The 27,139-nt window shown below is 44.3% G+C and overlaps 1 protein-coding gene across 1 annotated transcript in view; it reads right to left on the reverse strand.

The window, feature by feature from the left end:
- Positions 1–25,171, reverse strand: part of KCTD1 (potassium channel tetramerization domain containing 1) — a 182,401-nt gene extending 157,230 nt beyond the window's left edge. Inside the window, exon 1 of the mRNA XM_059895542.1 lies at positions 25,021–25,171. Coding sequence (XP_059751525.1) covers positions 25,021–25,029 — 9 coding nt within the window. The 5' untranslated portion in view covers positions 25,030–25,171. The remainder of the gene's footprint in view (positions 1–25,020) is intronic.
- Positions 25,172–27,139: the final 1,968 nt, after the last annotated feature.

Here is a 27,139-nt window from a genome sequence, read left to right on the forward strand (position 1 = left end):
GTGCCTTACAATAATAAAGTACAGCGAATAGTCCCCACAGTTTTTCACTGCCACACACTCGGTTTAAAAAAGTGCCTGTTTGCTTAAGAATGTCCTTGATGAGGCAATAAAAATCATTAGTTTTATTAAATCTTGACCCTTGAGTACAAATCTTTTTAATATTCTGTGTTCAGAACTGGAAAGTATGTAGAGAGCACTCCTGCTGAGCACCGAAGTATGAAGTTTGTCTCAAGACAAAGCATCTGTGCGACTGAGTTGTGAGATGCACTCGCTACTTTTTCAAGGAACGCCGTTTACACTTGAAAAAATAATTAGCAGGCAAACCATGGTTATTAAGACGTGGGGGGCTGGCAGCCATTTGCTTAAAACTGAGTGAAGGATACCTATCACTTTAAGGAAAGCAACTGACACGTGTACTTGTTGCCAATGATAAAATTCAAGCTTCCATGTGAAAATTTTAGAATTTTGGAAGACTCCTTCCTATCTGCTACTGTGATCTTGATATCTTCCCAATACTTATAAATACTTTCTGATAAAATTGATGGTGATAATATTCCAGGTAGCTGTTAGACAATATAATCTCTAATTCTTCCACGGAAATTTATTAAAATGTCCTTTGTGGAAAACTGTATTATATTTATAAATTTAGAGACAAAAATTCTAATTGGAATAGAAGCAAACACCATGTCAATAAACCAGTTAGTGTTTACTCCAAGAATGGAAAAGGTATTTTAATATCATAAAATTGGCTACCATATCTTTCCTTAAACAAATTAAGGGAAAATTTAATATGACTTTATCAATAGATACTTCAAAGGCATTTGATTCAACATAGCAGATATTCCTAATAAAACTCACTAAAATATGACTACAAAGAAACTGCTTAAATATAATAAAAATATTTCCAAAAAAAGCCCTCCACCAAATATCTTAATGGCAATATTAAAACCATTTCATTTAAAATCAAGATCTAGACAGGAAAGCCTGTTATGACAATTTGACTTCATCTGGGGAGATTTAGTGAATGCAATTTTAAAAAATGAATAACTGAAATAAATACTTGAAAAGAAATGAATACTAGGTATTATTGCTGATGATATGAATTTCCAAGCGATCCTGTTTTCTTAAAGCATTAGAATTAATAAGAGAATTTAAGAATCAGAGGATATAAGATAAATACACATAAAATATTAGCTTTTATTTATTCTAATAATAAACATGTAGAAATGGAAAAGGGAAAATATTTTATTCATAAAACAGTGAGCAAAAATATCAAGGAATACAGTTAGTAATAAAGGCACTAATATTATTAAGGGTCACAAAACAAAGTCTGAACAAATGGAAAGATATACTGCCTTCTTAGATGAGAATGTGAAATATCACAAAATTATTAATTCTCCCCCCAAATATATAAATATAATGCCATTATAATTACAGTTGCTCAGGTTTTCTTTTTTTTTTTTTTTGAGTCAGAGAGGAGACTGGATAAATGATTTTAAACTTTATATGAAAGAATAAATGTTCAAGTGTATAAAAAAGAACAGTAACAGGGGAATTGCCTTACCAGACATCAGAGTATATTATTAAGCCATTATGAAATAAACATGGTATTCGTATGAGAATGAGAAATAGGTTAGTGGAAAAGAAAAGAGAATCCAGAAATAATCTTGTATATGAGAATTTAATATATATTATACATCAAATGTGGTAGTTCAATTTAGTGGGAAAATAAGAAATTATTTTTAAAAGGATACCAGTATAACTGCTATCCAACAGAAATAAAACAAAATTCTTATTTTACACCATATACCAAAATACATTCCCCAGAGATTAATCTTAGTAGTAAACAACAAAACAGAACAAAATATTGCCTCAATATCTAGGAGACTTTGTGTACAATCTAGGGACAAGGAAACCATAACAAGATTGGAAAACCCAGAGACTATAAAAGAAAAGATATATCTGACCACATTAAGAATGTGTATGGTAAAAGACATAAACAAATTCAAAACTCAAATGATAGATTTGTGAAAAAAATACTTGTAATAAGTATTTGGTTTATATAATATATTACTTCATATAGTATAGAAAATTATGTGGAAATTAATTACATAGAAATTAATATAGGGATTAATTTAACTTATATAATATGGAAAGATTTTATAAATTGGCAACCCAGTAGAAAAATGATCAAAAAATACGAAAAGGCAATTTATAGAAGCACAAATCCTGATAGGCAAAAAACATACAAAAAGATGCTTGAATTTACCATAGTTGAAGAAATGCAAATGAAAGTAATAATAAGACATCACGTCATGATCAGCCAGTCAAAATTAAAAACAACTACAAAATATGTGACCGGTGGGAATGTAAATTTTACAGCATTTGGGGAAAGAATTCTAGCATTATCTATTAACATTTAAAATATACATACTCAAAAGAATAGGTAAACAAACTGTGGTTTATGCATACAGTGGAATACTACTCAGCAATAAAAAGGAAGGAACTACTCTACATGCAACAACATGGTTCAATCTTAAAACCATTACGCTAACAAAATAATCCAGACACAAAAGGGTCCAGACTGTATGATTCCATTTATGCCAATTTCCAAAGCAGGAAAAACTAATCTACAGTGTTAGGACATATGTATCAAGGTGTTTCATCACAGCACTATGCAGAGTGGTAAAAAAACTAGGAAGAAACGGAATCCTCATTAATACCGAATGACTGATTGAATCAGGTAATCCACATCAAGGACGAGTACACAGACAATGAAAAAGAATAGAGGTATGTGTACCAGTTGGCTTGGAGGGGTTTCTACAAGGTATTGTTTATAAGCAAGGGGCAGAAAAGCATTAACAATATAATCCCATGTTCGTAAAACAATGACTCCACCCCCTATCTAAATGTGTATCCATGTATATACCTGTGATGTAGTGTCTGTATCTCATTACAGGAATACAAAGGAAGATACGGAAGATAACGTATTAGGTATGTTAACATGAATTACAAGGGGTGGGGAATGGAAGGAAAAGAGGGAAGAAGGGCATCAAGCTAAAAGACAAAAGAATGAGCTAAAAACAACAGTATATACGGTTACATTTGTTCATTTGTGTATTTAAAATTGATATTTGCAGAGGACTAGTCAAAGAAAATGCTGTCCATCTTGCACATATTTTAAATTTGATCATTGGATTAAACTCGAACTTCGGAACTATGTATTTGGACTACATCATATCAGTCTTTCTTTATTGTCACTTGAAAGTAAAGTACATTGAATTGAACTTTAGCCCTCTCTATTTTACAGAGAAGAAACTAAGCTGTAAAGCGTAATTGACTTGCCCAAACAAACACAGCTGGGAAATGGCAAACCGTGGATTTGAACCCAGGCAGCCTAACTCCACAAGCCACGTGTACAACTCTCAGTATTTGTTAAATGCTTTCTGAGAGTTTAGGAGAAGCGAGTGGGACATTCATCTCGGGGAACAATTTAAAGGGGTGCTGAGAGACTCTGAAAGCAGGAGAAATAATATTTGAAAAAAAAGTGAAAAATAATCCACGTCGAACAAAAACATCAAAATTTTAAATAAAGACAAGATCCCACCCTGAACTTGCCTGGCTTGGCTTCACTTGCCTCACCCTAATCCCAGCTCCACTGGACCTTGTCTTTATTGAAAAATTTGATACTTTGTTCATCATACATATGTTTACATTACTTTTGATTAATTACATTAATATTGCATTGGAATATTATTTATCTTGATTATTGAGGGTTTTGATATTTATTTTTTTTAATTTGATATTTTTAATTTTTAATTTAGTTTTTATTTTATATTGAGGTATAGTTGACTTACAATATTGTGTTAGTTTCAGGTGCTGTAAATGTTTTTGGTGCCCCCTTAAATGTTATGCCTGAGGTAAGTGTCATCGTCAGTCACGCTGCCCCCCCGTCTGAATACGCGGCACAAGGAGGTACCTCTTAAGCTAGAGCAGTGCTTCTCAAACTTGTTCAAAACCACATTCGGACTCGGTCCTCGGTCAGTCTGGGATGGGGCATGAGAGGCTGCATTTCTAACAAGCTCCCAGCTGATGCCCATGGTACTGGTACGTGGATCTTACTTGTTTTGTGTGGTAAGGAGCTGTCGGTCAGGGCACGTGCTGAGTGGTCAGAAAAACTAAAATGCACCAAAATAATGAAAGCGCACTCTCCACCAGCATCATTGTGAGCATTTTAAACCTTACGATAGCCCTGTAAGGTGGATTCTGTTATGCTGACACCCACCAGCCAAAGACCACCACGAACATACCTCTAGTTGCACAAAGATTTATTCAGCTTGCTGCAAGCTGAACACACACCCAGGGACCGTGTGAGGGAGTTGGAGGGGTTTATTATGGGATTTGGTCTTGCACTGGGGGAATCTCAGGAGGGTTAAGGGCTGGGGCGCCAGTTCTGACCTGGGTGCCCTCCAGGCACAAGGGCAACTTGATGATTGGGCACCTTGTAATTTTTTTTCTTTTTTCTTTTTGACCCAGGAAGACAGAGGGTTAACGTGGATAGAACCGCCATTACAGAGGAGTAGTTGGTCAGAAGAGGGGGGTATTAATTCTGTTTGTGTCTGCAGAGTGCCCTTATCTCTGTTTTGTGTCACGAGTGACCATGTTGCTGGTTTGCTCCAACATAGTCATGGAGTGACCTTGTCTGATTATTGTTTTTATTCTGTGAGCGATGTTTATGTGCCTTTAGGAACACTGCAGCCAGTGCTGTCCAGACCTGCCCAGGCTGGGCCCCCTTCACGTGGGAGTAACTTCCTTGGGATTTTCTGAGTCCCTGCTGGTGTCCGAGACCGGTCAGGGCTGCAGTGCCATCACGCCCGGGCGCCCTGAGCCTGGCCTCGTACTCATGTTTCTCCCCTTCAGAGATTCACCCTGTGAATCTGCCCTGCTCAGGGATCATCCTGATGCCCTGAGATGCTTGAGGACTCATGCCCACGTGGTCATCCGTGGCCTGTGTGTGGACGCCTGTCCCATGAGGGCAGCCTAGTGAGCAGGTAGTTCCCATGGGCTGATAACAGCATTCCTTTTGCAGAACTGTGTGAAACTGAGCTGCCAGAATGCTGCTGATTTGGAGTAACCTTTTTTTTTTTTTTACATGTAGTGTTTTATTTATTTTTAATGCATATTTTAATTATTTTAATTAAAAAATTTTCAGCTCTATTGAGGTGTGATTGACAAATGAACTTAGAAGCTATTTAAAATGTACATCGTGATGATTTGATATATGCAGACATTGTGAAAGCATTCCCCCATCTACTTAATTAACACATGTATCACCTTACATATTTCTCTCTCTTTTTGTGAGAACATGTAAGTTCTCCTCTCTCAGCAAATTTCATTACACAAATAAGCGTTCTCAACGACAGTCACCATGTTCTACATTAGATCTTCAGAACTTATTCATCTTATAGCTGAAAGTTTGTGCCCTTTTACCAAAATTTCCCCATTTCCCCCACCCTATCCCCTGCCCGCCACATCTCCGCAACCACTTCTGTTTCTATGAGTTTGACTTTGTTTTTTAGACTCCACTCAAATTGCTTATATAGACGGGGTCCCACAAAATATATTTGCCTGGGGCTCCACACATCTAAGGGCTGCACCCATCACAGCCTAGCCAGCAGCTACCTGGGGCCATTTTTCACTGTCTCAGTCGTTGTCGCCCCCATTACAAAGAAGAAGAAACTGAGATTCACAGAGTTTAAGCCACTCCCCAGCGATTCTCCGGCTGCTGGTGGTGGTGCAGCAGGGACGTGGACTCCGGAGTATCTGCTCCTGGGGCGGGTGCTCCAACCCACACCCTCCCTCGCCCACCCGACAACTGCCAGGGCGTCTCGGATGAGTCCTGCCCCAGCGACTGAGCTGACGTGTGGAACACTCCCACGAACCTACGGCCACCTAATCTATGACAAAGGAGACAAGAATATACAGTGGAGAAAAGACAGCCTCAATAAGTGGTGCTGGGAAAACGGGACAGCTACATGTAAAAGAATGAAATTAGAACATTCTCTAACACCACACACAAAAATAAACTCCAAATGGATTAAAGACTTAAATGTAAGACCGGATACTATGAAACTCTTAGAGGAAAACTCTCTGACATAAATCGCAGCAAGATCTTTTTTTGATCCCCCTCTGAGAGTAATGAAAATAAACACAAAAATAAACAAATGGAGCACTGCTTCTGCTTTTCAAATCGCTTAAATGGTTTTAAATTTTTTTTTTTTTTTTTTCTGCGTGGTACTCGGAAATCTCCCTGCATCTTCCACGTTTTGCTCTTTTGCTCCTTTCTCTTCCCGACTGCGCGTCCTTTGAACTGATACTGTTAGGGACCCCCACCTGTGCCTTCTAAGCCCCAGTCCGGGCTCGTCACAGGACTATAGAAACACTCTACAGAGTTAACCTGGGCTTCCTGTGAACAGCAGAGACTGGGAACAGCTCAGGATGTTCTCTCGAATGGCACGGGGACTCTCCAGATGGCTGGGGGTGGTGCGGAGGTTAGCTGTGAGGAGGGGGTGCTTGAGTGTGGGCAGGAAAGAGAGGTGTGTTAAGTCTTCTATTATGGGGTCGGCCCATCTAGGGTGGTCACCCTCCCCACTGCCGGTTGCAAGAGCTAGAAACAGCGGGGAGGTTGCCCATGACTAAGAGGCTCCGTGTTCTTTCAGGAGAGAGAGTGAGGCCTGTTGCTTCAGTGGGATGAGGCTTGTTTTCTGCTGTTGGAAGAATCTAGAACACAAAACTATTAGGAAGGCTCCTCTGTGTGAGTCCAGTGTTGAGTCTACCTTAGAAGCAGTGTCTGTAATGGAAACAGCATTGTCTTTGGCGTCTACTGACCTGGGCTGGAATCTCAGCTTTGCCAGTATAGTAGCTGTGCGACCCTGTGAAAGTTACACAAACCCTCTGTGCCTCAGTTTTCTCATCTGAAGAGTGGGGATAATAATTCCTTCCTCAAACAGTTGTTGTGAGGATTGAATAAGATGATGCTTGTATAGTGCCTGATACAAGGGACACTGCAGCTACTATTATTATTCTTTTTATCTTATGTGGTCTTCTGGAGGACAGTCTGAAATCACGGGCTGGCTCTCCCTGGTGTCACTTCAAAAAGTTGGAGGGGGGCTTCCCTGGTGGCGCAGTGGTTGAGAATCTGCCTGCCAATGCAGGGGACACGGGTTCGAGCCCTGGTCTGGGAAGATCCCACATGCCGCGGAGCAACTAGTCCCGTGAACCACAAATACTGAGCCTGCGCGTCTGGAGCCTGTGCCCCGCAACAAGAGAGGTCGCGACAGTGAAAGGCCCGCGCACCGCGATGAAGAGTGGCCCCCGCTTGCCTCAACTAGAGGAAGCCCTCGCACAGAAACGAAGACCCGACACAGCCAAAAAAATTAATTAATTAATTAATTAAAAAAAAAAAAGTTGGGGGAATACCTCCCACGTATGTGTAGTCAGTTTTGAAAAAACAGTTTCAAATCAATCATCCATCAATATGTCCAAACCTTTTGCACCCAGTTTCTACTTCCAGCCTGTATCATCCCTGCACGTAATAAAGTTTAAAAGCTCTGCAGCCTGCTATGTAAAATAGAAGCTTCTTTCACTTCCCAAAAGCTCCCACTCTCACAGTTCAATGGCGAATGGGTCCAAGTTCGCTGTCTTCCTAACCTTGATCATTTCCTAGACACTTGAACATCTTCTTTCTCCTCTTTAAACATTTTATTTATCTCTCACTTCAGCTTTTCGGGTAACCTTAAGACTTTCTTAAAGTACACCTGCAAGAATACTCCAGGGCTGAGTACACCTTCCCGTTTTCTTTAACACCCCTGGTGTTTCTGTTCTGAAGGTGTTTTGGGGGCCATTTAGGGTGTGAAAAGCTTAGACAGCAGTCCTCGTTTGGGGGTCAGATGTATCTAGTTTGAATCATATCACTCCTGCTTAGCAGTCAGCCATGTGACCAAGTCCTGTCAGTAATGTGGGATGACATTAGTACCTGCCCGAGGCTGGTGGGGGTCCCTGGGCCCAAGCGGGGAAGGACTTGGCAGAGGGGGGCCCTCGGCAGGCGCCCAGGACCAGGAGCGGCATGGCCAGTCCACCTGAGAGCAAAGCCTCATCTCATCTTTCTGGCCTCCCCACATTTTACACTTTGCATACTATTTTGCCAATTTCTTCTCTTTCTAAAATGGGACATTTAGCATGTTGTCCTTTGACTCAAAAAATCTTCAAAAATTCCCTCCTGACTAGTGTTGTGTGGAGAGCTCCGCCTGGAAGAGCCTCACAATTCCCTCCTTCCACCTGTCTTCAAACATCTGGGGATCCTGCAGACATCTGGAGATGTCAACAGGACTGCGACCCAGCCCTCAGACTTGGGGAGCACTCGCTCCAGTGGGCGGGGTGTGGTGCTGGCCCAGAGTCCCAGGGTAGCCCAGAGTTAGAAACGCATGCCCCCAGGGGGGCTGAGGTCTGAACTGTGTCTCCACCGGTGAACAGGGGGCTATTGGGTGTGCCTGAGTCACAGGAGATGAGAGCCCCTGGGAAGAAAGGACACAGTAAAAAGAGGAGATGATGGCAGGACACAGCATTTGGACACAAAGAAGGCTGGAGAGGCTGAAGCCTGGGGTGATGGGGGGCGGTGGGAGTGGAGCTGAGGCGGGCGGCGCAGGACTCCCAAGGCCAGCCTGGGGCTTTGGGTTGTAAGACTGTGGACGGTGGGAGGATACTGAACAATCTTAAGCAAGGGTGTAACATCGTGTAATTTCCAAAGACAAGATCAGATTAATGGTCATAAAAGGATTTCACAGAGCGTTGGAAAAATACAGAAAAGTAAAAGTTAGAAAATAAAAATTTAATGGCCCAGAGATAAACATGGATGACATTATTGTATTTACTTCTTATTCTTTCTCTCTCTCTCATCGTGGCTACTGTGACCGCGGGCTAACTCTGTACCAGGCATGATGAGTCTTGCATAGAGAGCTTGCCTCACGTAATCCTCACCACAACTCCTTGCTGTAGACAGAGTTTTTAACAGGTGAGGAAGCGTTAAGAAGCTTCTCTGGGTTTTGCGGTCGGTACGTGGCAGAGTTGGACTTTGGACCAGATTGTGGGGCTCCGGCCCCTGAGTTCTGAACCCCTAAGCTGCTCGGCGATTACCCAGTCAACACACACACGTGCGCAGAGAGAGGTGAAGTTTCCTTTAAAATAGAGTTTGGCACCCTAATTTTCTGGATTGGGGTTTTAAAAAGAGTTTTGGTGAGAGCCTGAAGGAGCTGTGTAGGTGGGGAGTGGTTCAGAAAGTGTGGTGGCAGCGAGACAGCTGGACGGAGCTGCAAAGGTCACGTGAAAGATGACGAACGGGGGTGATGCAGCAAGGGTGGGCGCGGGGGAGAGGATGCACACGGGGACCTTTAGGAGGTAGAAATAACAGACCTTGATGACTCAGAGCGTGTGTGTCTGCGTGTGTCTAGGCGGGAGTCGAGGGGAAGGAAGGCGTGAAGGAAAATCATGGAGATTCTTTACTGAGCACCTGGGTGGGAGGGAGAAGAGTTGGGGAGACCAGGAAGGTGATGAGTTCCCCTTGAGACCCCGTGAGAGGGTGCTGGCTGTCGGGTGGGTATGTTTCCAGGCAGTTAGAGGCAGAGGGGCCAAAGCAGAGGGGAGTCACTGCGCGTTCGTACTGAAGTCGAGGGACGTGAGGTTCCCTGGGAAGAAAGGACAGAATAAAAAGAAGGGATCTGCAGAGGAAGCTTGGGGACACGGGCAGAGAGGACAGCAGAGCCAGATGGTTAGGTTCCAGAGGGATCAACACTCAGAGAGCACAGAGCAGGATGGGATGAGAACAGGAAGAGGCCACTGGAGCCACTGTTTTCCTCCCCAAACCCCAGTTTCGGGCTGACCCCTCAGCAGCCTTCGGAATTATTTTTGCATACTCATCTCTGGTTCACTTTACTGTCCCAGCCTGTCGTGCTGTGCCTCTGCGTCTCTAAGGCCTATTTACACTGTCATCTCCTCCAGCAAGCCTTCCCAGCCGGCTCCACTGAGCCTCCAGCTCTCTGTTCACGTGCTCCCCCGACAAGCGCACCCCCCCATCATAGATCTTGTTTCCCCCAAGATTCCAAGCATCTGGGGCCAAGGCTCTGCCTTCCTTGGAGGCCCACAGTGCCTGACAAAAAGGTGCTGATTAGTTAGATGTTCATAACCCACAGCAGAGAGCATATTATTTTACTTGTATAGCTTGGATTTTTGAAAATACACTTTCTCTGCACCAGAAGCTCCTCTGCCCTTTTTAGCTCAGTCCCAGCTCCATGGTTTCTTCCCATGGCAGATTCTTCCCTGTTGGCTTGGCATTTTGCTACTTGAAGGCTCACAGGCGCCCGGGAGCTGAGACAACTTCTGTTCACTTTCCTTTTCCCACTTCCCCGCTACTTTGTATCACAGTCGCACCTCAATCTTCCTCACTCCCAGTTTATGTCATCCCCTCATCCTAGAGCTTACGGTGCATTCCTTCCCATGTGCCATGTTTGCCTAACCATTTGACTCTTTGTAACCAAGTAACTCTGATGAGGTTAAGGAGGGACTAGTGTGCTCTATGCCCCTTCTTTTGGCACAGAACTCAGTGATATTTCCCCAGCCCTCTAGGCAACTATAATGGGTGGCAGGTAACAGATCTCCACCAAGAGCTTCACAACTTCATCTTGAGGTCCTTCAAGACTCATAGGTTCCACGTAAAGCCAGAGAGGATCCTCACTCATATCACGTATGTATGTGTCTATAGGTGTGCATGTGTGTATGATGAGCCACAGAGATACTTAGGATGACAATGGTGTTGATAATAATAACTACCATTTTCTGAGCACTTACCACATGCCAGGCATTATGCAAAGTGCTTTACAGACATTGTTTCACTTAATCCCCCCTTCCCTGACTGCTGTTCTTTCACGCCCTGTGGAATCTTGGGGTTGCTCTTAAATCACTGCAATGTTAGATACGAATTTTTGGCTTTCCCTTTGCGGATGTGATGGGAGTAGACCCAGGAACTTTCCATGAGCAGCATTGGAGGCTTTGGAGGAAATCCATGGCAGCAGCGAAGTGAGATAACCTGATCCTGCCTCAGCTCTACCTCTTATCACCTTTCCCTCAGAGAGAGTGACTGGGGTCTGGAAGCCACAGGTCGACTTGAGGAAGTAATGACATTTGACTTTCCCCCAGAGATCCGGTGCCTGTGGGGCATGTGACTGTGACGATATTCCACTAAATGAGCAATGCGTGATGGAATTCTAATTAAATTTAAAAGAGAAGACAGAGTTCAGGGAAAGTTTCCTTAAAAAGAAGAAACCGTCTTCCCAATCTTGACTTTTAAACTTCCAGGCCTACTTAGGGCTATTACCATTTCAGTTGGAAAGTGGCAGAAAACCAATAGTGTTGATGTAGAAAAATACGAAATCGAGCAATGACTACTCCCTATTTCCTTAAATTGTTTGCAAAAACATTCAGGTGAGGAAATAAAAAAAAGGGAACTTCACTGAGAAATATGATTGCGTCTGGGGGACAAGCAGAGATTAAATCTGGTGTTTAAGGACAATTAAGTGGCATGAAGCACAGGAAGACTACAGACGTTCTGATCCCAAGAGAAGTTAAAAATAAAGCCTTCTAGAACATCCTAGGCTTTGCAACGCTGTTCCATTTTGAAAAGACACAGGAGCATGCACGAAAATAAAAGGTGATTTGAAAAGTACAACCTGCGCGGGAGGAGAGGAAGGAAGGAGGTGTGAGTAGCCAGATTGTGGTAGGTGGGGTGTGTGCAGAAGTGGCTGTGTGCTGGCGGTGAGGGGAGGCGAGGGAAGCAGAAGCATGACGCAGGGAGTTTTCTGTTTCACGATGAAGGATGGTGCCTTAGTCAGCTCAGGCTGCTATAACAAAATACTATATAGACAGGGTAGCTTAAACAGCAGAAATTTATTTCTCACAGTTCCAGAGGCTGGAAGCCCAAGATCAAGGTGCTGACTGATTTGGCTTCTGATGAGGGCTGTCTTCCTGGATGGTAGACAGCTGCCTTCTAGCTGTTGCTCACATGACTTCTTTGTGCTCCAGAGGAAAGAGCGAGCTCTCTGGTGTCTCTTCTTATAAGGAAACTAATCTTATCAGATCAGGACCTACCTTCTGACTTCCTTTACCTTTAATTACTTCCATAATGGCCCAACCTCCAAGTACAGTCACATTGGGAGTTAGGGCTTGAAACTGGGAATTTTGGGGGGACACAAACAGATGGATTGTTTAGTGGTTAAAAGCTAAGGGGAAGGGGCCAGTGGAGAGAGCAAGAATCAGACACTGAGGAAGGGACAGCGGGAATGGAAGAGATGCCTCATAGAGCCACGGATGGGAGTTTTGGTGTCAGGGAGTGGACGACTTCTCAGTAAATCATGAGGCCAGTTTTCCTGACAAGTGGGGAAGGGTTTGTAATTTAAGAAGAGTAAAAAGACCCAGAAGAGCCTCCATGGGGCAATGAGATAAGAAGTGAACTGGGGGGACTTCCCTGGTGGCGCAGTGGTTAAGAATCCTTCTGCCAATGCAGGGCACACGGGTTCGAGCCCTGGTCCGGGAAGATCCCACGTGCCACAGAGCAACTAAGCCCGTGCGCCACAACTACTGAGCCTGCGTGCGTAGAGCCCGTGCTCCACACAAGAGAAGCCACTGCAATGAGAAGCCCACGCACCACAACGAACAGTAGCCCCCGCTCGCCGCAGCTAGAGAAAGCCCGCGTGCAGCAACAAAGACCTAATGCAGCCAAAAATAATAAATAAATTAATTAATTAAAAAAAAAAAAGAAGTGGACTGGGGACTGCCATGCAATATCAAAGGGCCAGTCACACTGAGATAACATGATTGCTCCAGTGTCACCTCTTCATGGAAGTCTCGCTTGACCACCCTGTTTTAATTTTCTGCATAGTACTTAATCATATCTGATTCAGTTCTTACTCACCCTCAATAGGATGTAAGCTCCATGAGACCTTAGACCTTTCAGCCTTGCTTGTGGCTGTATTTCTAAAACTTAGGGTAGTGCCTGGCACAGTAAAATCCAAAGAAGCCTCGGCTGGCTGAATGATTTTGTAATGGCACCAATGAGAAGAATTATTTGACCTTCTACCAGTGTCACCTGGGCTCCCAGGGTCAAAAGCGTGGCAAAAGAAAGGTTTCCCAGGACTGAGTGTTGGCAAGGTGGGGATGACAGAGAGGGCAAGATGAGGGAGAAATTAAGGGTGCCAGTGAGCCTGGGCTGGATAAGGAGGGAGAGATGACGAGGAAGACAGGGAGGACCAGAGAGGTGGGAAAAGAGGAAGTGTGGGAGCGTCAAAAGCAGGTTGAGTGGGGCGTGAGTAGGAGGATGAGATACTCTGGTCAAAAGGAGAAAGCTGAGTGGGAGACTGCCGAGTTGGAGAGGTGCTGAGTGATGAAACTGTCCTGTGTCTGCGGCAGGTGACTGCCAACAGGAACTGGCAGGTGGGAGGTGCTGAAGTGTAGCCATCAAGGCACCAGGGAGGCACCACCGTGCTCCAGGAATAGTCATTCTGAGTTGACTGGTACCAACAGAAGGAAGGGCTCTATGGTCAAATAAGTTTAGGAAACACGAGTTAAAAACTGATTCACGTACTGCAAGACTTCGACAAATCTTTCCAATGCTTAAAAAGACTTCAAGAGAAGGGACGTTGTTTCCTAAATTTATGTGACTGATGAAGCCTTTTTATTTCCCTCCGGGAGCATCTCTAGGGTCTACCGTTTCCAAGAACAGAGATTCTCAAGCTGCGGTTCCTAGAACGGCAGCATCAGCAGCCTTTGGGAACCTGTTAGAAATGCAACTACACAGGTCTCGCACCCGACCTGTCTAATCAGTAACTCAGGGTGGAGCCAGGAATCTGTGTTTTAACAAGTTCTCCAGGCGCTTCTGCTGCAAACCGAAGTCCAGAACCACTGAGCTAGAAAATACTTTGGAAAAGACTGATGCATGTTCATAATTGGGAAAGACTACTCATTAAGGGTTGCATTCGGTCATCCACACTAATGTTGAAATCATATAGCAAGACGGCAGAAGTTGAAACGGAGAAGAAAATGTGCACGTGAAGACTGCAAAATTTAATCCTAGCCTAGTTACAAGTCGCATCAAAATATTAATAAAAATGACTCTGGATCACCGATTCCTTTGGATTATTCATTCTGTTATGTCTCTCCGTTAGCAGGAATCAAGAGCTGATTCCTCACCAACATACATTGTCAAGTTGTGTGAGGGAGAGGGAAAGAAAGAGAAACAAATTTGAAATTTATTTCCTGGTTTTTCCCCCTTCTCCATCCTTTGACAGGGGTACCAAAAAGTAATTACGAGGCCAAAAGGCAGACAGCAATGGAAAAGAATAAGAGAAGATAGATCATATGGAAACTGGGTCATCAGCTATTGAATCACCCCAAAACTGAGCCTAAGTATCTGTGTTATATATGTGGCTATATAAACTCATATTTTAGGGCTTCCCTGGTGGCGCAGTGGTTGAGAATCTGCCTGCCAATGCAGGGGACACGGGTTCAAGCCCTGGTCTGGGAAGATCCCACATGCCGCGGAGCAACTAGGCCCGTGAGCCACAACTACTGAGCCTGCGCGTCTGGAGCCTGTGCTCCGCAACAAGAGAGGCCGCGATAGTGAGAGGCCCGCGCACCGCGATGAAGAGCGGCCCCCCACTTGCCACAACTAGAGAAAGCCCTCGCACAGAAACAAAGACCCAACACAGCCAAAAAAAAAAACAAAAAAACAAAAAACTCGGATATATGAATGCTTCAACTGTACAATGAAAAAAAACTATGACTATAAAAGGAATTTTGGTGCATCTTTTCAAAAGAAAAATTTGAATCTAAGTCTAAATCTAAAAATGCATTTGACTCAATTTTCTTTAAGAGAGAAAAAGAAACAAAGAAGACCCCTTGAACAATTATGCAGAGCTGAATGATTGAGCTTTTGAGTGCTTTAGCTAGAAATATTCTTAATTTCTAATGCATTTAGACATAAAGACAAATCAGAAATGAAAGAATAACATTATGCAAAGATTTGCATGAGCACAAAGGCTTATTTGGAAGAAAAAAAGTGATAAGAAATGTCCCTGATTTCTTAAGGTGGAAGTTTGTAGAACTCCTATCCTATCTTTCACTTACTCAGCCCTGGCTCACCGCCCAGCAATATACATGACTGGCGGGGTCCCCGTGACACCATGGATCGTGAACTCTGTGGCTGTTTCTATGAATGATCGCCACTGGAGGTAGGTCTAGAACCTGCAGTTCTTATATAGCTAGTTTGACTTTTGCAACCTTAGAATGGTCCACTTCTCAGATATTTTGGATTTTTGAAACACAGTACTGTCAGCCACCTGAGGAAGCCTTCATTCTAAAAATTTGGCCCTCATGCTAAAGGAGCTATCTGTTCTCCCAAACTTCATTTGAGCATCTTACAGAAAGTAGAGTCCAAAGTCATTATATTCTGGACTCTAAAACCTCTCTTCCGTCCCAGACTGGAATGGCGTTTCTGATCAGGGAGAAGCTGAGTGAGTTCATGCTGCAGGTGAATTTCTTTCACCATTGTGAGTTCCTGGAACTCACAGGCAAACGAAATGTGCTAAGAGCTGGCCCTCATGTATGAGAGGAAGGCGATGGCCATTTAGCAAAGCACCTGCATCTTCCTACCTCGTAAAATAATGAGCCGTGACTCTCAGGAGAGGAAAGCAGTGCTAAACAGGAGTGGGAACAACCCCAATCTTTGCTGGCCACTCACCGTTTCTGAAAAGGATTCCGAGGCTATAAATACCTAAGGGCCCTGATGGAAAATTTAAAGGATTAGACATTTAACATTTTTCCACGTGCCTTATCATATACAGTTGGAACATAACCCTATATACTTTCATTGTTAATTTCTCTTATCTCTAAATCACTGTGACAATTACAGTGGGACTCACCATTTAGTGCTTTAACATATTACAGTCTCACCATTAATTTGTTTTCCTGTGTTTCTCACAGAGTGGGGCACATTTTTTCTTCATTTGATAAGATGCGGAAAGTAATAGAATAGCATCCACCTTCTAGGGTGGCTGAGAGGCATTAACATACGTGAAGTTCCTAGCACAGGGAAAGTACTTTAATAATTATTGGCTATTGGTAACAATCATTAATAAGAGACAGTAGTGCCTGGGAGCTAAGAGCACAGACTCTGAAGCCTGAGTGCATCATTCAAATCCTAGTTCTCCCACTCACCACTATGTGACCTTGGGCAAGATACTTAATCTCTCCCTGCCTTGATTTCCTCATTTCAAAAACAGGGATACCAAGAATACCGCCCTCTAGAATGATGGATGAGGATTCGATGAGATACTATATTGTAAAGTCCTTGGAAAACAGCCTGGCACGTAGAAGCGTTGTACGGGTGTTACATATGTAATTCTCACAACAACCCTTTGAGGTGGTTGTCAGTATCCTTATTTGTACAGATAATAAAGCCAAGGTTTAGGGTCACACAGCTAACAGTGAGTCCACAGTTCTAAGCAACTCAAAAACCAAAGCTCATTTCACTACCCTACATAGAGGATTACATGTGGGTCCTTAGTTGCACATTACATGTGGGTCTTTAGTTGCACACTTCCATTCCTTCTATTGATTTGCTTTAAGCAAACAAAACAGACTCTGTACTTATCTGTGGGAATGAGTGGATTCTAATAGACCCCGGTACCTGCTTTCTCACAGCACAGGGGGAAATGGGTAACTCCGAGGTGCAGATTCTTCCAGCTGCCCAGTTATTCCTGCGGAGGGGCCAAGGGAGGTTTTTAAAGTTGGTTCAGACTTCCTTTTCCACTGAAGGTGGGGCAGTAGTGAGAAACTAAGAGAAAGACCAGAGGCTATTCTGAGAACTGGCTTGTGAATGTGTAGCGCTGCCATCTGCTGGATGGAATGGGTATCAGACCACTTCCGATGTTTTCCTTGCTGCGTAATAAACAAATTCACTGATTCCCATTGTGGGTTCAGAACTTAGTGGCTTCATCATTTCATAGCATCAGTTCTAGATGTCTGCGTATTTTGGAAATCTCATGACAACTGCGCATAGAAGGACCTTCATGTGAGTCATCAAAAGGTAAACTGACGACATCTTTGAAGCAATGTCCTAGTTAGCATTAATACTTCTCCAGATCAGATTTGGTCTGCTCCCAAATAGTTGACCTAATTGGTTAGGAAAAGCCCATAACTCTTCGGCAAGGGCATCTGGCAGAACCTGGACCCTCCTGTCAAAGGCAAAAAGTACTTACAGGGAAGTGAAATCACCAGCTGGTTTTATTCTTGCTTTCGCTGAAATTCTGTGTTCATGTACCCAACAATTATTTATCGAGCACTTATCCTGTGTGCCAGGAACTGTGTCAGGAACTGAGGAAGCAAAGATGAATAAACATAGTTCCTGCTCTTAATAATGTTATAGGGATATTTTCTGAGTGCTTATTATGTGCCAGGCATGTACGTCCCATAAAATCTAATTCAATCCTCAGAACAACCCTAGAATCTATTATTATCTCACTTATAACTGTCTCATATTATTACCTCATTTATAGTGACTATTACTATCTCAATTACAGTTCAGAAAACTGAAGCTTAGAGAGATTGAATTCGTTTATTCAAGACAATAGAATTAGGAAGAGGTGGGAGTGGCATTTGCACATGGGGTAGAGGTAGTATGTAGAAGAGAGAAGTGTTGATAACATGCGGCCTCCCGCCCCCCTCCACACAGAGAGCTTGGGTCTTCGGTTTCACACACACTTTCTGTTCTATAAGCAGATTTCCAGCAAAGTGAAAGTGCTACAAAACAGTAACTGATGATAGGAGTAGATGCTTTGGGAAGATTTATCAGGAAGACTATCCCTTCCTCTAGCAAGCATTTGAAATCTATCTAGTTAACATTCTTTTCAGTTCATACCTCTCCTTCTTAATAGCAGCATTGGTATAGCGAGACCTGCCTTGTTGTCAGTTCTCATTGGATGAAAAACAAATCCGTATATTGGTCAGCATGACAGAGATGTGAGAGTGATGGATTTGCTCAGCACGAACTTGGGAGCAGTTCAGATGTCTGACAGCACTAACCTCAAACTGCTTTTTATTTTTTCTCACTCTTGGTGTAAGAGGGAGGGTGCTGGTGGGGAGATGACACCAGGGTGGGTGTCGGGGTGAGGCAGGGAAGAAGAGAGGAGAGGAGGAATAGCAGCTGGTGGCAGAGAAGAAAACGCCTGTGAAAGTGCTAAGATGCTATCTACTGGACAGAAAGAACCAGGAGTGTGGAGGGCCAAAAAAGTGCCTAATGGCAGGTTAGGGGCTTGTCGTCAGCCTGCTGGGCTACAATCCCTGCTCTTTGCCATTAGCCTAGACTTTGACCTCAGGCAGGTCACGTGATCTTTCGAATCCTCAGTTCTTTCACCTGTGAGATGGGGTTGCCGCACAGGGTTGTTCTGGGGGTTCAAGTGAGGTAGTTCAGGCTGGCCTCTGTTACTTGTAGCAAGGGGCCAGAATTTGGAGGGGGGGAGGTCCTTCAGAAAAACTGCCCTTTAGGGTTGCTTGATGCTACTTATTTGCACATCAGTTTGCCATATGTACTCTTATTTTTCCTCTCAAAAATCCTATAAGGCAGGTTGGGAGAGATATTAATCATTCCCATATATACAGAAGAAATGGATCCCCAGGTGACTTGGCTAAAATGAAGATGTTTTTCCAACCAGAGCCTGCCCTCAGGGCCACCCATAGGAGAACCACCAAGAAAAGTATCTTGTGGAATTGCAATTGTATCTCAAACGCCAATACAGAGAGTGATATTCAAATTGTTTCCTGGAAATAACTAAAACCCAAATTTCTTGGAAGGAGCTCCCACCTGGAATTTCCTAGAAGCAGTACAACCAGAAAGGGGAAAAGCAATTATAAAGCATTCATGGAAGATTTTTTTTCCCGAAATCCTCTTTCTAATAAGTTTTGATGTTGAAAGAAAAACTGAATGCCTCATTTTAGATTATTCTAAAGTTAATCAGGGTTTCCCTGGTGGCGCAGTGGGTAAGAATCCGCCTGCCAGTGCAGGGGACACGGGTTCGAGCCCCGGTCCAGGAAGATCCCACATGCTGCGGAGCAGCTGGGCCTGTGAGCCACAACTACTGAGCCTGTGCTCTAGAAACCAAGTGCCACAGCTACTGAAGCCCGCACCCCTAGAGCCCGTGCTCCCCAACAAGAGAAGGCACCGCAATGAGAAGCCCACGTACCGCAACGAAGAGTAGCCCTCGCTTGCTGTAACTAGAGAAAACCCGTGCGCAGCAACAGACCCAACACAGGCAAAACAAAAAACAAAAAAACCCCACACAAATAAAATTAATCAATTATTCATCAACTAGTGTTCTTTTGGTGTTGAATAATCACCAAAACACTATTTCCCTATTGTTATACATGTCTGTGAAGCCAGATGTGAGGGGAAAAGTTTTAGAAAAATAAGAACAAATGGAAAGCATGGACAAGATATTAGAAATACCAAAAACAATGTCCACTTAAGAAAAATATGAAAATGTTGCATTGAGACAAGATTAGCCAAGGATCAGTACAAAAAGTTAGAGACATGGGAAGGACAAACATACTAAAATCTAACTAACTGGGAGAAAGCAGAGCTGAGTAAACTCAAGTCAGACCAAACAAACTTTACTGTGTTACGGTCCTTAAAAGTTTTTTTTTCCAATGAGTGATTCACAATAATTGTGCCAGTTATTTGTATGTAAATGGGCTTTTAGAAAGCATGATTGAGCAGTTCATTTTTATAGTCATTTAATTTATGTTTATAATATTTTTAAGCACAATTAATTTGCACTATAAGGTACAGACTTGATTTTTGTTTCAGAAGGTTAAACACAGGCTATTCAAATGATGCATTCCAACTCAGCTGGAATTGGAGAAATGAAACTTTGCGGCGCAGTTCATAAACGAAAAGGCATCTTGGACAACAGGACAAGAGCAGGGAGATCAGTGCCTGACACACTAGGTGCCCCATACACGACTGGTGATCAAATTCCCATGTGAATTCAGTTACACAGGATGTGAATGAGGCTTGTCATTGCTCCTCACTCTGTCTACCAGAAATAAAGTGAAAAACACAAAATCTATGCTGTCTGCAGAATCCCAGTGTCCATTCAGTTATTAACGTGTCAGAAACCTAGGTGTCCACTTGACATCTCTCTTTCTCTCTCCTTGTTTATGCATCACCAATCCTTTACTACATTCTGTCAATTTCACCTTGTAAATAGATCTCCCATCCCTCTGTTTCCCCTGCCACTGCCCTAACCCCAGCTGTATCTTCTCTTGCCTGGACAACTGTAATAGCGTTCCAAGGGCTATACTTCATCCACTCTGGGCTCCTCTATTCACTGCCCACAATGACATCAGAATTATCCTTGCAAAACACAAGTCTGATTATGTCACTGTTGCCCTCCTGCCAATACTGGCCAAGCCCCTTCACTCTGCTCTTAGAGTTAAGACTAGAGGTCTCTCCCTGCAACTTGCTCTCTCATCACTTCCTCTTCCCTCTCTCAGCTCAAGCTAGTTAATCCTTGAGTTCCTCTCCATTTGCCATGCCTCTCCCTGCTTGGCAAATGCTGTTCCCTCTTCCCTCTGCCTGGAACTTACTTCCTGTTCTCTGCTTCTCCTGCCCTGCTTCTTCATCACTTACTTAGATCTCAGTCTGTAACACTTCCTTCAGAACCCTGACCCGTCTTGGCAATTTTGCCCCTCTTTGGTTAGTTTCTTTTCCTTCGAAGCACTATCCTCTGTCTGTTGTTCAACTGTTTGATTAACGTCTGTCTCTCTATCTGAATCACAAATTCCAGGAGACTGGGGACTCTGCATACTTTTTCTCACCATCGTGTCTCTCTGGCATCTAGCACAGTGCCTGGCATACAGAAGGCACAAATAAATATTTGTTGAATGAATGAACTTGATGAATACTGGCTTGTTATTCTTAAAGGATAATCTCTCTGTTTCATTCTCTGCACGATTATCTCAAACCAAAGTCATCAACAAGCATAACTGTGATTTACATCTAGTACGTTTTTATGAATGAAAAACCAGAACACTATTACAGTGCCAAAGAAAACTGAATTGTTTCACACTTCTGCATTAATTTTTAAAAACTTTTCCTCACTTCTGCATGAGCTATTAAAATAAGCATACATGCTTGCATCCAAACATTTCATTTTTTCCCCCAAGATGGTTCATCCTAAAGATAAAGAAAATAAAAGCTTCACTTGCTTGGAAAATTATAAATTGCAGTCCCAAAGAAGGTTCAGAAATGCAGTTTAAGATCCAACTAAATAAAAGCCTTGGTGAGGGTAATTCCCTGGCGGTCCAGTGGTTAGGGCTCTGTGCTTTCATTGCCGAGGGCCAGGGTTCGATCCCTGGTTGGGGAACTAAGATCCCACAAGTCACATAGTGTGGCCAAAAAAAAAAAAAAAAAAAAAAAAAGCAAAAAAACAAAACAAACAAACAAAAAAATAAAAGCCTTGGTGAACTGATGGTTCACAAACAAACATCCTTTGAATGACTCAAAGCAATGTAAATGAAAATATCTTAGCAGAAAACAACACATTTCAGGATTAGAAAACAATCATTCTGATTTTAGAAATGTCAAGACAAAAAAGCATTTGTGCAAGCAACTTACTCCTAAACCTAGAGGTAAATGAAAGTTTAATTTTCAGAAAGTTCTCCAATATAATACATCTTTTGCTAATTACTTTTACATTTAAAACCAAATTGCTCTGGATAAATATTTGTATGCCAAAAGGTCCATAATGCTATTCAACAAATTGAATAAGCTGTTTTCATCATCATGTAGTAGAAGTCTCATTACAGTAACTTTCCTAGTACTTAGGTGGTATAATTTGTACAATAATTACTGAATATTCTCCAAAATAAATACCTCATATCAGAGTAATGTAAACGGCCCGTAAATCACTATTACATAAATAAGTCTGAAGCAAGCTATCATTTCCCACCCTACGATGCATGCATGCCCTGGCAAAGAATTACAAACATGAAAATCTTACAGCTAGAAGAGAGACCTCTAGTGTGTGTTAGAGAACTTTATATTGGGCTTCAGGCATAATTAACACAGCAAAATCACTGCAGTCATTTTGAATACTGTGGTGGGAGATTTTTTGCCAACTATCATTCACGCTCGATTCATTTCAAAATTTCTTCCCAGCAAATGTATGATATTTTTGCCTAATGAGTGATTTTCTTTTTATAAACATAAACTTATCAATGAAGTTTTCTCCGGGATGCAAAGTTTTAAAATTCAACGATCACCTTTGCAACCTAATTACTAAACACGAAACCTACTGTCATCAGAACAATTGCTAACAATTCTTTCCATTCAAGCAGCAGCAGGACTCCTGAGCCAAATTCTTGTAGTCAGTGTGCAGTCTTCTGAACACCAGCCCCTCATGGTACGACAACTGCCACACAAACATAAACACAAGGAATAGATCGGCACATTGCCCGTTATCCGGGAGACAAATGGATCCACCACTATTTCAAATTCACCAAGTAGATTAGCGATTAGTTTCCACAGATTCCCATATATGCAGGTAAATGCCTTGATGTAAAATCAGATTTAATGAATCATTCGATGGCATCAGCCTCAGCCTTTAAAACTCTTTTATTTTCTCCTTTTCCCCAGTAAAAACGCATTTGAGATACACATAGAAAATGTTTCTCTAAAAAACACACACATACACACAAAACAGGAGGTCTCTTAAGGAGTCTACTGCTGAGAAGGTAAAAGCATTTTGCTCATTTTTAATTTGCTAAACAATCCAAGCATGCTTGGACCCAGAGGGTATTCTCAAATAAACTTGTATCTCTAGCTGCCAGCTTAGTTGATTGAAAACAGAAGGCAAACGTTTCTTAAAGAATGAGTACGTTAAACTGTTATGTCTCTCCCAGTTCCACCACGGACACACACACACACACACACACACACACACACCCGTCAAGGATTTGCTTGAAAGCAGCCCATTCTATGATCTTAAAGGTAATGCAGCGTTTGTACCAAATTACTTCTGCCCACTGCGGTGCACCTCTGAGCGAGGAAGCCAATGGCATAGCTATACTGGACAGTTCCTGCGTGCTTTTCTCCACGCACAAAGCCGACATCCAACTTTGCTCACTTAGTTGGCTCCCGCCCAGCCGGCCCCCGAAGCACAGTCACGGTGAAAACATTCTGATACCAGAAAATCATTTCCACGGCAGTGTAAGTGTTCGAAAGCACAAAGGCAGACACCGTCGACCCGCGCTAGCTAGGAAGTTGCGGTACTCGGGGCGGCGGCGCGGAGCACGCGTCCAGGTAAGGAATTCCTGCACCACGGCTCCCGTCTCCTCTTCCTGGATGTTTTGGGGGCTCGACCTCACTTTTCACGCGAATTCACCAGAACGCGCCCCCCACCCGGTTCACTTTCCAGGAGGCGCGGACTCTATTTTCCAGTTAAGTCCCTCTGGGGGGCGGGAGAGGAAGCACACTTCACATTTCAGTAAAGAAGGGCGGCGGGGTGGGGGGCTGGCGGCGGGGAGAAGAGGTCAGAAAGGAGCCAAACTGCATCCCTCCCGCCCACCTCCGTGCCCCAAGCGCCGGTTCAGACGGCGGAGGGGAGGCGGCCAGGAAACTCTGTCCCTTTAAGGGAACCTCGGCCGCCAGAAGGGGAGGGAAGGATGCGGGCTCTGGACTCTGCGCTGCAGGCACCGCGGAGCAGAGGCGAGCGCAGCAAAGCCACAGCCATTACCTGCAGAGCTCACATTCTTCCCCCACCCCGGCGCCCCCTCCCCGGTCCCCGCCTCCCAAGGAGACTTCTAATCCGGAGCACGTGCCATGCCCATTATCAGGGGAGGAGGTGGGGAGGAAGAGGAATGAGAGCTTTTTAAAAAATAAATGAAACGTTTGCACCCAAAGCGGGGGGGGGGGCGGGGGGGGGCTGGAAAAGGGAGGGGGTGGTGGGAGGGGGCTTTAAAGGCACCCGGGTGGGCGGAGGCGGCGAATCCGGATCAGCCCGGCCGGAGACGGACGGCGGACAGCGCTGGGCACCCGGCGCCGCTCACAAAGGGGAGCGGCGCGGTCCGGCCCGGGCACCGGGGGAAGAAAAAACCGCCCCGGGACCCAATCCACTCGGCAGCCACAATGGCGTCTTTCACGGGGCGTCCGGGGGCGCCGCCGAGGCTGATGCGGGGAGGCGCCGGCGGTGCCCCCTGGCAGGAGCGGAGCCGCGGGCGCCGCCGCCCCCGCGTGCCCCGAAGGGCCCAGCGCTCGGCCGGGGGCGCTCCGGCCGGCGGCGGCGGGTGGGGGCCCGCGGCGCTGGGAGGCTCTCGGCGGGGCCGGTTTGCGGGAGCGGAGCTCGGCGCCGGGGAAGAAAGGGACGCGCGCGGTTCGGGCGAGGAGGGCGGGGGAGGGAGGGCGGGGAGGGGGGAGAGCGGCTGCAAAGCAGCCGCCGGGGAGGCTGGCGCGCGAGCGGCGGGCGGGCGGGCGGCGCTGGCACAGGCTCCGAGAGCCGCGACCACTCCGCTCCGAGAGCCGGAACCGGGCCCCAAAATCCGGAAGCCCGGCCCCGGCGCGCGGGCCGCCGCGGCCCCGGCTCCGGCGGCCGCACCGCTCCTGCCGCCCGCTCCGCCCCGCTCGCGCCCGCTCCCTCTCGGGAAGGAACGCCGAGGAGCAGCGGGAGCCGCCCCGGAGGAGGCGGCTGCCGCTGCCCCGCCGCCGGCCCGAGCGGCTCCCGAGCCGCCGCGGCGGGCTGTGTGTGCGCGAGTGTGCCGCGCTCTCGCCCCATGCCTGGCACATGCGTAAAAGCGAGTTGCGCCCAAAGTCCCAGCCATACCCTCCTTAGCAAATAATAACAAACCCAAACCGTCAGATCTTACCTGAAACATTGAAGCACAAAGTCTCTCTCCAAGTCCCCTTTTCCTTTTCCTCTCCCCCCTTTTCCGATTTCTCTCCCAGCGATCTGCTCGGCTCGCCACACCAGAGAGAAATGCAATAGCTTGGCTAAGGTAGACAGAACAAAATACAGAGAAGAGTTGCTCCAGGGCTTTGAAACCCCTCAAGGCAAGGATCAGGATACAATTAGCTCATGCCTCTACCTCCAGTCTAAATCAATCTCCAAAATAAAACTTAAATCAAATTAACTGATCACAGGGCAGACAATTGATCTCCTTCAAAAATAAAGCTCTACATAGACGTATAGATAAATATACATATAGGAAATTTTTTTCCAGATTTTTTTTTTTTTGGTGGAAAAACAGTCTTATTCCAGCCTCCAACTTCCTTTTTACCCTCCTCTTGCACAGAAAAGCTGATTTTAATCGTTGTGATTAGTTTTGATGTAACGTTTCCGCAGGCGATTTCTGCAAATGGATGGAGTGTTTCTTTGCCAAAAGAGGGAAAAGCAGCAGATGATGATAATTACAAGGATTGTTGGTTGTTTCTTTTTGTTTGTGTTTAGGGCTCTCTCTTCACTTTCTCAAGTTGACCTGACATTGCTGTTACACTAAGGTCGCGCAACTTGTTGATGAGGATCACCGCCCTGTCTGATCAAAGGATAGGTGATAATTTGGCAATAGAGCAGCACATTTTTGGTTCCTTTGGCGACATAACGTCCCAAATGACGTGGATAAAAATAAGCACATGCAGTCTGCTTTGCCCCAATCAAGTCTGAATCAGCGCCTGGGGGTGATACACAAACTCATTTCAAATGTTCAACCATGCAGAATTGCAAAAAGATTGAAGGAGTTACACTGCATTTTTTTAAATAGCAAAATTAAAAGAAAACAAAACCTACATTAGGTGTAGCCAAGGACCTTACATTTAGGTTTATTTGATCAACCTTGTAAACATACCTCCCCTGCTCCCTTGTCTTTGCTTCCTTCCACCTGGTATCTTTTATGGGGGGGGGGGGTTGTATAATTCCATTATTTGTTCAACAGAGCTAAAGAGACTCTAACATAAACACATTTCCCCAGATTGCTACCCTGGTTCTGACCTCCCCCACTCCCCATCACTTCTCCTTCCTCTCTGGGTCTTTGTTCAAAGAGATTGTGCTGGAGCCAGTCGTTATCTTAATTCTTTTTAGTTAGAGTGGGATATTTGGTTTTAACTCAAGGATCACCTCCCATTAGTGTTATATCCACGCAGCATACTTTTTGAAATGGTATTTTTTTTTGAGCACTTCACAATTCATTAATTCAAAGACTTTGCTGACATTTCTTACGAAAAAGACCAGGCTGTAAGGCCAAGGATACTAAAAAAAGAAAGAAATGGAGGGGGGACCCTAAATAGAACCAGACATGTTCTGCAAATACCTGCAATTGGCAGGATTTCACAGGAAGTATTTTTTAGCCATCATTTTACCTTGAAGGTAGTAACTCCTGCGATACCAGCAGGAAAGGGAAGGGCCAAGCTTTTAAAAAATATAGTTGATGAGATCGGTTCTATCATGACATGAGATTAATGTCATCAGGAGAATCAGGGATATTGGTAGACTGAAAAAAAAAAAACATAACAAGTTCCTATGACATAGGAATCTGGTTTGAGAATATCAATACCCTATAAAAAGAAAAAAAGGGTGGCTTACAAAACAACCCAAAACAAAATTATGCTGTTCTTTGCACATTCTCTTTCAATCTCCCCATCTCCCCCTAAACACACACACACACACACACACGCACACACACACACACACAAGGTAGATATAGTCTCTGATCTGCAATAAAAATTTTTTAATGGCTACAAAACCCCAAATTCAATTGAGTAAAAACTTTGTTCTTGCCCCCAAATGGCTCTAAATGTTAATATAGGAGAACATGAGAAGAAAAGACACCATGGAAGAAACATTCTCAATTCATTGATATGACTTAATACATTAAAGGTGTAGCCTAAAGTGACTTTTAACCCAAGTCTGGAGAACTGTGTATCATTATCCTGGAATGTGGGAGCTGGGAAGACCCTTTGTGGGAGGGCATCTGGTCCTTTGCATCATTTTAC

This window comes from Balaenoptera ricei, chromosome 14 (genome assembly GCF_028023285.1).
Source record: "Balaenoptera ricei isolate mBalRic1 chromosome 14, mBalRic1.hap2, whole genome shotgun sequence".
Taxonomy (NCBI): domain Eukaryota; kingdom Metazoa; phylum Chordata; class Mammalia; order Artiodactyla; family Balaenopteridae; genus Balaenoptera; species Balaenoptera ricei.